An 11,515-nucleotide genomic window follows, 5' to 3' on the forward strand; every position below is an offset into this window, starting at 1 on the left:
GCCCCCCATTTTTTGATTTTTAAATTTTTTATTGTTGTTCTAGATTGTTCTAGAGTTGTTCTACATTGTTCCAAAGCGGCAAATTGAAAAAATAAAAACTCCACGAGAAAACCGAAAAAACAGGTTTTTTGACTAGCCCCCCATTTTTGGAAAAGTGAAATTTTCTTTGTTGTTCTGGGTTGTTCTAGTTGTTCTAGTTATTGTTCTAGAAAATCAAAATTGTGGGATACAGCATTACGAAGTTATAACTAAAAATAGGTTTGGCCGCCGAAATGTCTGGTTGATTGCTGTCACCATAGCTTTTCTATTATCAATTCCATATTACAAATATATACTTATTATAGCTAACGCAATCTGGAACAGCTATTATTTTCACTAGATCAACTCTCTAAAGGGCACTTTACTCTTTGAAAATTAAAGTTTTTCGAAGTTTCAGTCAGTAATTCTTGTGTCAGCGGTTTTATATTACACAATAAGAATTAAAAAACACAGAACAATCTAACATAACTCAAACTTTGCCGATTCAAATTGTTCTAGATGTGTTTTGCGTTCAACACGAACATTAATAATGCAAAATCACATATTTTTTGTTGCTCTAAATTGTTCTTGTTGTTCTAGGTACTTAAAATGTTTATTTAATCACTGCGGTTTTAGTTCTTTTAAAGTTTCATATTAAAAATTACTACTTACAACAATTAAAACAATTCAGAACAGCTGTTATTTTCACTAGAAAAACCTTAAATTTTATTAGTTGTTGTGATATCGGATAGGTTTTGTTGAATCAGTGAACCCAACCTTTAATATAATAATAGTTTTAAAAAATTAAAAAAATATGGAATAATCTGACCATCTAATTTTCTAAAAATCACCTTTCTATTTAAACTTATAATAATAAAACATAAGATGCGATTTAAAGTGTATTTTATTTTGTAAAACTAAGTAATAAATTAATAAATAAACTAAACTAACAAAACAATAACTATTCTTTCACAAAAACTGTACAAAAACTTATTCTAAAGTAAAGTATAACTAAATAAATTAAATCATCTAAATAGACTAATATCACGGAACTCATTTACACACATATATGCACATTTGTGCATTTATTTCTGTTGCTTCTTCAACTTGTATGGATTTTTTTCTTAAATCATTAAATAATAACCAATTGTTGGGTACAAATGCCGTGTAGTATCCTACATCACTCAAAGAGTGAGTACCTTCGTAGCTGATGATACTTGCGAGGATATAGACTTTGTTCTGGAGTTGTAAATTGCGGGGGTAATCGAGTACGGGAAGTTAGCTCCCTATTTTTTGATTTTTAAATTTTTCATTGTTGTTCTAGATTGTTCTAGAGTTGTTCTACATTGCTCCAAAGCGGCAAATAGCAATAATAAAAACTCTGCGAGAAAAACCAAAAAAACAGGCTTTTTACTAACCCCCCATTTTTGGAAAAATGATTCTTTGTCGTTCTAGTTATTGTTCTAGAAAATCAAAATTATGGGATTCGGCATTACGAAGTTATAACTAAAAATAGGTTGGGCTATTCATTTAGAAATCATGTTGAGAATGTTTGCACAGATTGCTTTAGTTTCCTAAAATTATTTTTAAAAACCGGTTCTGGTAAAGCAACATATAAAAAAGAGCTGAACTATTAACAGGAATAAATTATTTTGGAAGCCAGAATATTGCTGGCGTGATAATAGTGAATGCTATATCAAATATTACGTTTCTTTGCACACAACTATTTAAAGAAGAATTTAGTTATTGTAGGACTAAAAACTGCAATAATGGTTTAAACGTTACTTTCCATAAAAACATAATTTTACCAATCGACATTGACATCGTAACAATATGTGGCTATGCATAGCTAAAGCAAGTAATAGAAAACTACATGCAAACCCTAAGCAACAATTGCAAGAAAATGTGGTCTGTTTATAGAAACAACGAATGGAGAGAACAATAAAACAAAATTGAGTGATTACGCACGCAATTTGTAACTCCACAACAAATTCTATATCCCCGCAGGTATCATCAGTTACGAAGGTACTCAAACTTTGAATGATGTAGGACACTACCTGGCATTTGTGCCCAACAATGCCAATTGGACATTATTTAATGACTTACGAAAAAAATCCGTACAAGTTGAAAAAGCTACTGAAATAAATGTTTAAATGTGCATATATGTTTATAAATGAGCAAAGTGATGTAACCGTATTATTCCATGATATTAGTTTATTTACATAATTTAGTTTATTTAGTTATAGTTTACCTTAGAATAAATTATTGTACTAATATAGTAATACTGATCGAATAGTTATTGTTTTATTTGTTAGTTTAGTTTATTTATTAATTTATTACTTAGTTTATACAAAACAAATACACTTTAAATCGCATCTTTTGTTTTACTATTATAAGTTTAAAGAGAAAGGTGAAACTTGTGATTTTTAGATAATTATGATGGTCAGATTATTCTATATTTTTTTAGTTTTTTAAAACTATTATTATATGAAACTTTAAAAGAACTAAAACCGCAGTGATTGAATAAACATTTTAAGTACCTAGAACAACAAGAACAATTTAGAGCAACAAAAAATATGTGATTTTGCAAAATTAATGTTCGTGTTGAACGCAAAACACATCTAGAACAATTTGAATCGGCAAAGTTTGAGTTATGTTAGATTGTTCTGTGTTTTTTAATTCTTATTGTGTAATATAAAACCGCTGACACAAGAATTACTGACTGAAACTTCGAAAAACTTTAATTTTCAAAGAGTAAAGTGCCCTTTAGAGAGTTGATCTAGTGAAAATAATAGCTGTTCCAGATTGCGTTAGCTATAATAAGTATATATTTGTAATATGGAATTGATAATAGAAAAGCTATGGTCACAGCAATCAACCAGACATTTCGGCGGCCAAACCTATTTTTAGTTATAACTTCGTAATGCTGTATCCCACAATTTTGATTTTCTAGAACAATAACTAGAACAACCCAGAACAACAAAGAAAATTTCACTTTTCCAAAAATGGGGGGTAGTCAAAAAACCTGTTTTTTCGGTTTTCTCCTGGAGTTTTTATTTTTTCAATTTGCCGCTTTGGAATAATGTAGAACAACTCTAGAACAATCTAGAACAACAATAAAAAATTTAAAAATCAAAAAATGGGGGGCTAACTTCCCGCACTCCTTGCTTACATTGTCTAAGTCTACTGGTTTCCCAGTTTGTTACAATTTTTTCCGGAACTCTGGGTAGCGCTGGTTAAAACACTTCTTATTGTTTTAAATGATATATTTATTGTCATTATAAACGATGATTTATTTATTGTAATATGAATGTGATTAATACGAACGAATTTTAACGAAACTATTTTAAACGAAGTATTATTCGAAACGAAAATGATACTAGTGAGTTTTTTTTATTCGAGAGTGTCTTTCATTCGAGCACGTAGGCTCTTTTATTATATTTTTAAAACCAAAAAACTTGTATTTTAATACACAGAATTACAAAAATAAAATAAAATTATGTAGGCAACCCTACTTGCATTAAATACAAAAATAATTCTTAACACAGTTATCTGCTTTTAATTATTGTTTCAAAGTAATTTTAAGGTTAACAATTAAAATCAATAACAGACAGTAACTATAGCAATAATATATATATTTACTATTATAGCAATAAATTAGTAATAATCGATAACAATAACAATTAATTAATAAAAATAGAATATTGTGACCATATTCAAAAATCCAGTGGATTTAAATCTGGATTTCTCACTATTAGAAAACTCATTATGTCGTGGCATTTTCAAATTGGTAATAACTTTATTGTTGGTAAAAATGATTATTGCACACGGAAATTAGATCAATGTTGACAATTAACAAGCAATTGTTAAAACATGAGCGGAAAAATAAGCTAACTTTACTAATGTTGAAAAATGAAAATTTTAGAAGAAAAAATACATTTAAACATTTAAAAGTAAATAATTCGAAAACCGATAGACTTAGACAATTTAAATAAGAGTACCTTTTTTATGTAAAATTGAATGCTCTTTGTGATTTGTAGCTCTTATTGGCCGTAGCTCGACAGCCAAAAAACTTATGATTTGATTTATCAAATGAGCAGTGTGTATCTTGCGCCTTCTACGAGCAATAACAAAACAAGTTTCAAATTCGTATTTCTCATGCTAAGTACTAACAGCTTCAAAATTATCAAAAAATATCCAAATAAGAATTTAACTTTAAACACCCTGTGTCTCGAAAACCACTGACATTTATATGAGAGATGTTAGGTTAAATCATCATATTTTGGTGTCTAGTATCTCCAGTATTCGGATTTCCCATTCTTTCTGACTCACCCTGTATAGTTAATTACCAGCGGCATTTTCTTGATTTGTGTTAAGCTCTTCAAGAGCAGACTGTCCTTCATGAAAGCGAATGGAAATATCTTTCCGAAGTTTTAGTATTATCTCACATAACCTTAAACTTATCGTAGGTTAGGTGTCTTTTCATGCAGATGGATATTGTGTATCGAAATCTAAGAATATCTAAAAATAACAAAAATGTACTATGCGCTTTTTATTTATACGCAACAAAAACTTACTAAACTATGTGCTCTTGCATCGTTCAGTATCGTAAAGCTGCTTTTAATTTATTCAAAAAGATTTTATATGTACCTTCAAAAGTACTGACACAAGGTCCTCCAAACTCCTAACTTTTCAATAAAGTATCCATTCCCTATAACCTATTCTCTTCTGTATATAATTGAATAAAACTACAAGAAAAAAATTAATCTTTCCACAAAACGACGTGTACGTAGAAGCGCTGTTAAATCGACTGTCTCTCCTCCGAAAATTTCATCCCTTATGTACGAAGAAGAAGAAAAACAAATTTTATTCTGTACTACATAAAAAAATAAGAATAACAATAAAAATATCTATATGTATATACAACAAAAATAAAAAAGTTAAGGGGTGAGAATAGGGCTACCGACCAAGGTCTTTCTGCCCGTGATTTTTGTAGTCGGCGGCTTGTTTCAGTCTTCTCTGACAGCCAGGAGTTTTTGGAAGAGAAGAGGTGGGTTGTTGCGAGGGTGGAGTAATCGAGGCGATATAAGCGTGTGTTGCAAGGCGTTGGTAGGAAAATTTAGAATGGATTTATCGGACAAAGATTGAAGACGGGTATGGATAGGGGGTATATCGGTAAGTTGGTATAGCAGATCATTGCTAGGGTTAAAGAGGGGATTACGGGGGTTCCTAATTCGGGTGATGGATCTCAGTGCAGATCTTTCCGCTACTTGCAGGTGGTACTTCGTTCTTCTTGGTGCGTTGCTTAGCAGTATTGATCCATATTCTATGATGGGCCTGCATATGGTCTTGTAGATGTGCGAGACACATGAGGTAGAGATTCCGCGACCGCTGAACGAGAGAGATTTAAAGTGTTTGGCGCGTGTCTTTACTTTCATCTTCAACTTGGTTGCATGAGTGGAAAACTTAAGCGTTCTGTCAAGTATTATGCCAAGATACTTGCAGGTTGGTGAAACGGAGATTGTCGTTGATTGGATTGTAATTGTGGGAGAGGGAGCGCGGGGTGAGAGGAATGGGACAAAAAATTGTGTTTTTGTGGGATTGAGTATGCGCCATTTTCGGTACCAATTTTCCGTTTCGTTTATGAGCGTCTGCAGCTTACGGACCGAGGAAGTGATATCCCTACTGTGCGAGACCAATGCTGTGTCGTCGGCGTAAAGAAGTGCGTATGCAGTGAGGTTAAAGGCGTCTGGGTTGTCGTTGTAAAGATCGTGGCAGAATAGATTGTATAGAGCGGGAGAGATAGGCGAACCCTGAGGAAGGCCTTGCTGAGCGGAGAAGCTGTGGGAGGAGTGATTTTTCAACTTCACGATGGAGGAGCGATTCGACAGGAATTGGTTTATCAGGGTTAGAAGGTAGTATGGCGTTTTTAGCTTATCCAGTTTAAATAGCAATCCTTTGTGCCACACGGAGTCAAAGGCCTTTCGGACGTCCAGAAACACTGCTGCAGATTTCAGTTTTACAAAACGTGCCGCCTGGAAGTTGGAAACCAGAATAGTGCGTCTCGAAGAGTTTTTCAATTACGGGGAGCAGTGAGATGGGGCGATAGTTGGCTGGATCAGATAGAGAAGAATCCTTCTTGGGAATACAAGTAATAATTGACGTCTTCCAGTCGCGCGGGAAATGCTGAGTAGTAAGGCAAAAGTTAATTATTTTTCTGATAAAGCCATGGATGTTAAGATCTAGACTTCTAAGCAGTTTCCTTGTGATGTTATCATAACCGGGAGCGGTATCTTTTCCCTGTCCAAGAAGAGTAAAATATTCGTCTTCCAACATGAGAGCATCTTCGGGTGTCTCGAACGGTGTCAAAAATGCGGATTCGTACCCATTATCTATAATGCTTTTATTGTGGGAACAAAACGAAACATCCTCGGTAAAGGTGAACACACCTTCTAGGTAGTCAGCGTGTATGTTGACAATCTCTTCAGGGTTGGAGTGCACACCGCCATCGGTAGGATCAATGAGCTCCTCCGTTCCAGATGTCTTTTGGTATCTTGATAGTTTTCGAATTTCGTGCCAATAGTTTCTTCCTTTACACAGTTTTATTTTGTCACAGGCTTCCATGTACTTTTCCGTTCTGTATTGCTGAATTAGTTTCTGTATCTTTTTGTTGAACTCATTAAACTTCTTTTTCAACTCAGGCACTTCATATACCCTGAATATACCCTGCCTATCCTACATATACTTCATACATCTATCGAAGATCGTCCACCAAGAAGAACAGTAGACGCAGATCGGCTAATCGGCTAATAAGGGCTGTAGTGCCGCAGAAGTCTGAGATGTCGTTTAGAATTAGCAATATTCTATTTTCAATAGTACCGTTATCGTTTTTAGCATCTTTGTCTTCGTGGTCGTAGTATTCGCCGTAAACGTCATCATCCTTTTTTCTTTTTTGATATTGTTAGATACCAATGTACCAGGAAGCTTTATTCCTAATCAATTCTAACCCTCATTACCCTAACGAAGTATTTTCAACCACGAAAATACGATAAGAACTGGAGAGCGAACAACAGGATGTGTGTGCGACTAGATTATTTTTGCCCCTAGTTCATTCACACGAGTTGACCACCGAAAATGCGATAAGGTCGTATATATAAACCCTCGATTCCAAAAGCTCCCTCTCTTATTCGCTGATTTTCTAAGACTTCAACACAGTGAACAACTGTCTTCTACTCGTCACACATCTCCTGAATTCGTTCTTCAATCATCAAGTTACCGAAGTGTAAGAAGACAATAAAGAGTTCAGCTTTACCGATTGTTGTGTTTTACTATCTACATCCTGACAAAAACTTTGTGTTGCCAAACACGTAGAAAAAACTGGCTGGGTTCAACTAATCTCGATACCGCAACGACCACTTGTAATTACCTAATATAAACGACGATACGCGATAATTCGGATGTAAAAATACGACAAAAAAATAAAGTGTTAGATTTTGATAAAATTTGTAAAAAATATAAACGTATAAATATCAATGGTGCAAACTACGCTTTACATTTGGTAGTTTATGTCTATACTACAGTAACGGTAACAAGATCACGATGAAAGTTTGGATTCTTGTAGCTTACGGCTTCGTTCAATTGTTAATTGGTAGTGCTACTAATGCAACCCCCGTTGGTACCGAAATATATACCTTTAAAAATGCTAGACAGGTAAGTTTCATTTCGTTGCTTTTACCATATATATTTAATGTACTTATGTATCTAGTATTTGTATTACTTTTTGTTTGGAACAGTAAGATTCGTTTCAATGTTTATATTGCTTACAATTATAAACTATATATTTCAGATGACTGTTATAGAGACTAACATGCATGATAAGATGGTAGGTGACGTTCAGAGTATCATTTCTCCAGTGTACGAAAATAACCCAGTTGGTGATTATACCGGATTTTGTATTAGTTTATAGTATATTATATATAAGTATATAATGTTTATAGTTATTATGTATTAGATTGCTTACAATTATAAATTATGTATTTCAGATTACTGTTGAAGAAACTAACATGGATGATGTTATGGTAACTGCAATTGAGTATATCATTGCTCAAGTGTACGCAGATAACCAATCTAATGATTATATCGCCCTTATACAAATGAAAATTAGTGAACAGTTTGCTGATTTTAAATGGATCGTTATTCAAGTATCAGGAGACCAAGCTTTGGGTGATATTCCAGCAAAATACGTGTTGCTCTCGAGATCCCAAAACAACCAGACATCACGATTCTTCATCCTCGGTTTTCCGAATTCAACAGATCAACAGGTAAGTTTAATTTCGTTGCTTTTACCATATACATACATATAATGTACTTATTAGGTATTTGTATTAGTTTTTGTTTGGAACAGTAAGATTCGTTTCAATGTTTATATTGCTTACAATTATAAATTATGTATTTCAGATGACTGTTATAGATACTAACATGGATGATGAGATGGTAGAAAACGTTGAGACTGTCATTACTAAAGTGTACGAAAGTAACCCAACTGGTGATTATACCAAACTTATACAAATTGCAATTACTGAAAAGTTAACCAACTTGACATGGATCGTTATTGAAGAACCAAAAGCGCAATATTTCGGTGACTATTTAGACCGTTCCCCGAAATATTTGTACATCAAGAGAGATGCATCAGGCTACGACAAAGCAATATACCTCATTGTCGGTTCTTCAACTTAAATCAATAGTTTACTATAGACTAAAAATAGTTTACTATAATCTAAAATCTACTTTGTATTGATTACTTTGCCAAAATTATCTTAAAAAATAAACAAATTTTGTTAAAAAACCGTATCTTTTTCAATTAACAATTATCCTTAATATAAGTACGAAGGCTTTCACGGCCGGTGTGAATTGAACTAAAACTAGAACTAACACTAGAAACTATAAAATAGGAAACAATATATAAGTCGAAAAATTGATTAATAATCAATTAATGCTAATTATTAAGACGCAATTAGTTAATAGTTATTTTTTTTTTGTTTGGATTCTTGTACACTGAGAAAAATGCTATCAAATTTACAACTATATCATGGTATGAGTTACAATAAATTTATTGTACTAATAACTTTTACTATCATTTTTTTGTAACAGTACATGTTATCGGATATTTACCAACTTTCTATAGTTTTTTTACAATATATAGATTGAAATTTAAACTTGCATTGTAAAAACGCAATTTTCAATATATAAATAAATATCAATATCAATATATAAAAATTAAAATTACTTAATAAATTACTTGTAAATTTCTTTCTTGATTGTAAATTTTCGTTATAGGGATTAATTTTACTATCTCAACTGAATAATACGACCATATCATAGGGTCCAAATTACTAATGTGTACAGGGTGGTTCAAATTCGATGTCTGAATAGGCTAACTCGAAAACTATAAGAGTTAGAAGAAAAGTAGCTTACATGTCATGATCTCGTTTTTCGAGAAACTGCTAATGCCGAAAACCTCATACCGCTATCGTCTTTTGTTTTTCCGCTAGAGGCCAAAATTGAAAATATCGTAAAACCCGCAAATGTAATTATCTTGGTTATTACTATAGGTGGAGTATTATAACTAAAACATTATATGGACACTTTTTTACAGAGAATTTGATGACGTAGTCAAAAAAATTTTGTCGGTTTTAGATTTTGAGATATTATCACAATTTTTGTTTTTTTAAATGGAAACAAGCACTGATTATTCGCTTAATAAATTCGGTATTTTTTTCTGATTACAAAAATATAGGGTTTGACAGGCCTATTTCTTATTGTTTTATAATAAAACTAAAAATAAACTTTTCTTTTAGTGTCGTCGAAGAAATTAAATTTACAGTTTCCTGTAAATTACGATTCTATAACTAAAAATTAAACAACATATTTCTGATATTTGAAACAAATATATTTGTTGAACTGTTTAATTTATATATGTTTTACACAAAAGTTGGAATAGATTGCATTATTTCACATTTTTTATTACGATTTAATATTATTTTTAAATAACTTAATAAATTATCGATAGATGGCGCGGATATGTTTTTTTTTTTATTCAAATAAACATAGCAACATTTGTTTGTATTCGAAAATTTTCTGAAGTGTCACTTTAAAAATCCTGTTTTTAAGATCAATTACGAAAATTTTGAAAAGTTTGACATGTTAGAATATTACATATTAAAAAATTATTTGTTTTTAAATACTAGAAGTTATCTTCGTATTTAATTGTTAACTTTTTAGATTTTACCTACCGCCCCGTAACTTACAGGAAACTGTAAATTTAATTGCCTCGACGACACTAGATGGAAATTTTATAAAAAAACTTTATTTTTAGCTTTATTCTAAAACAATAAGAAATAGACCGGTCGAACCCTATATTTTTGTAATCAGAAAAAAATAACGAATTTAATAAGCTGATAATCAGTGGTTGTTTCCATTTAAAAAAACGAAAATTCTCATTATATCTCAAAATCTAAAAACGAAAATTTTTTTTTGACTATGTCATGAAATTCTCTGTAAAAAAGTGTCCATATAATGTCGTAGTTAAAATACTCCACCTATAATAATAACCAAGATAATTGCACTTATTGGTTTTACGGTATTTTCAATTTTGGCCTCTAGGGGAAAAACAAAAGACGATAGCGCTATGAGGTTTTCGGCATTAGCAGTTTCTCGAAAAACGAGATCATGACATGTCAGCTACTTTTTTTCTAACTCTTATAGTTTTCGAGTTAGCCTATTCGGACATCGAATTTGAACCACCCTGTACATACATTGTAAATCGACCTTATTGTTTTTCTCAATGTAGCTTACGGCTTGATTCAATTATTAATTGGTAGCAATAATGCAACCCCTCCGGTTGCTACCCTACGGTTACTTCCGAACCATGGAGAGAGGTTTTAGACGATAACACCATTTCTGTCAATCAAAATATTAGAAAGGTAAGTTTGATTTCGTTACTTTTATCATATACATCAGATGTATCTATTTAGTATTTGTATTAGTTTTCGTTTGGAAAAGTAAGATTCATTTCATTGTTTAATTTGCTTACAATTATAAATTATGTATTTCAGTTTAATGTTGCATCAAATAACATGGATGCTATTATGATTAGTGTAATTGAGAACATCATTACTGAAGCGTACGAAACTAACGGGTCTGGTGATTGTATCAAGTATACATACAGAGTGGTTCAGTTTTAATCGGGAAACTTTACTAGGACGTAGTACTTGCCAAAATAACACAAGTTTTTTATATAAACGTAGGGTCGCAGCTCGTTTGTTTTCGAGCTATAATCTGTCAAAGTTGAGCCAAAAATTTACATTTTGTTTTGTATTTCTATAGGCATATACCTGAATAGGTAAAAAAAAATTGCATATACAAGGTGATTCACATAAGAACCGACACAGAACAGGGACATGTAGAGGACAATAAATTAAGACGATTTAACATAACT

General features: G+C 32.0%; 1 protein-coding gene across 3 annotated transcripts; it reads left to right on the top strand.

The window, feature by feature from the left end:
* The first annotated feature begins 7,489 nt into the window (after positions 1 to 7,489).
* LOC139431966 (uncharacterized) lies at positions 7,490 to 8,848 on the top strand. Of its 3 annotated transcripts, none has more exons than XM_071200288.1 (4): positions 7,490 to 7,728; positions 7,865 to 7,948; positions 8,061 to 8,339; positions 8,476 to 8,848. In XM_071200288.1, the coding sequence occupies exons 1-4, from the start codon at positions 7,618 to 7,620 to the stop codon at positions 8,752 to 8,754; spliced, it is 753 nt and encodes a 250-aa protein (XP_071056389.1). In that variant the 5' UTR covers positions 7,490 to 7,617; the 3' UTR covers positions 8,755 to 8,848. The 3 variants fall into 3 exon arrangements, with proteins under 3 accessions (XP_071056389.1, XP_071056390.1, XP_071056391.1); XM_071200289.1 differs by having other exon boundaries at positions 7,492 to 7,728; positions 7,865 to 7,900; XM_071200290.1 differs by lacking the exon at positions 7,865 to 7,948 and having other exon boundaries at positions 7,494 to 7,728.
* The last annotated feature ends 2,667 nt before the right edge of the window (positions 8,849 to 11,515 follow it).

The sequence above is a fragment of the Onthophagus taurus genome, chromosome 11, assembly GCF_036711975.1.
Source record: "Onthophagus taurus isolate NC chromosome 11, IU_Otau_3.0, whole genome shotgun sequence".
Classification (NCBI taxonomy): Eukaryota; Metazoa; Arthropoda; class Insecta; order Coleoptera; family Scarabaeidae; genus Onthophagus; species Onthophagus taurus.

What these genes read in the sequence shown, in the direction of transcription:
- LOC139431966 (XM_071200288.1), top strand. Translation starts at nt 7,618, where the DNA reads ATGAAAGTTTGGATTCTTGTAGCTTACGGCTTCGTTCAATTGTTAATT. An exon ending in CCTTTAAAAATGCTAGACAG is followed by an intron (nt 7,729 to 7,864) that starts GTAAGTTTCATT and finishes TATATATTTCAG; the next exon opens with ATGACTGTTATAGAGACTAA. An exon ending in CGAATTCAACAGATCAACAG is followed by an intron (nt 8,340 to 8,475) that starts GTAAGTTTAATT and finishes TATGTATTTCAG; the next exon opens with ATGACTGTTATAGATACTAA.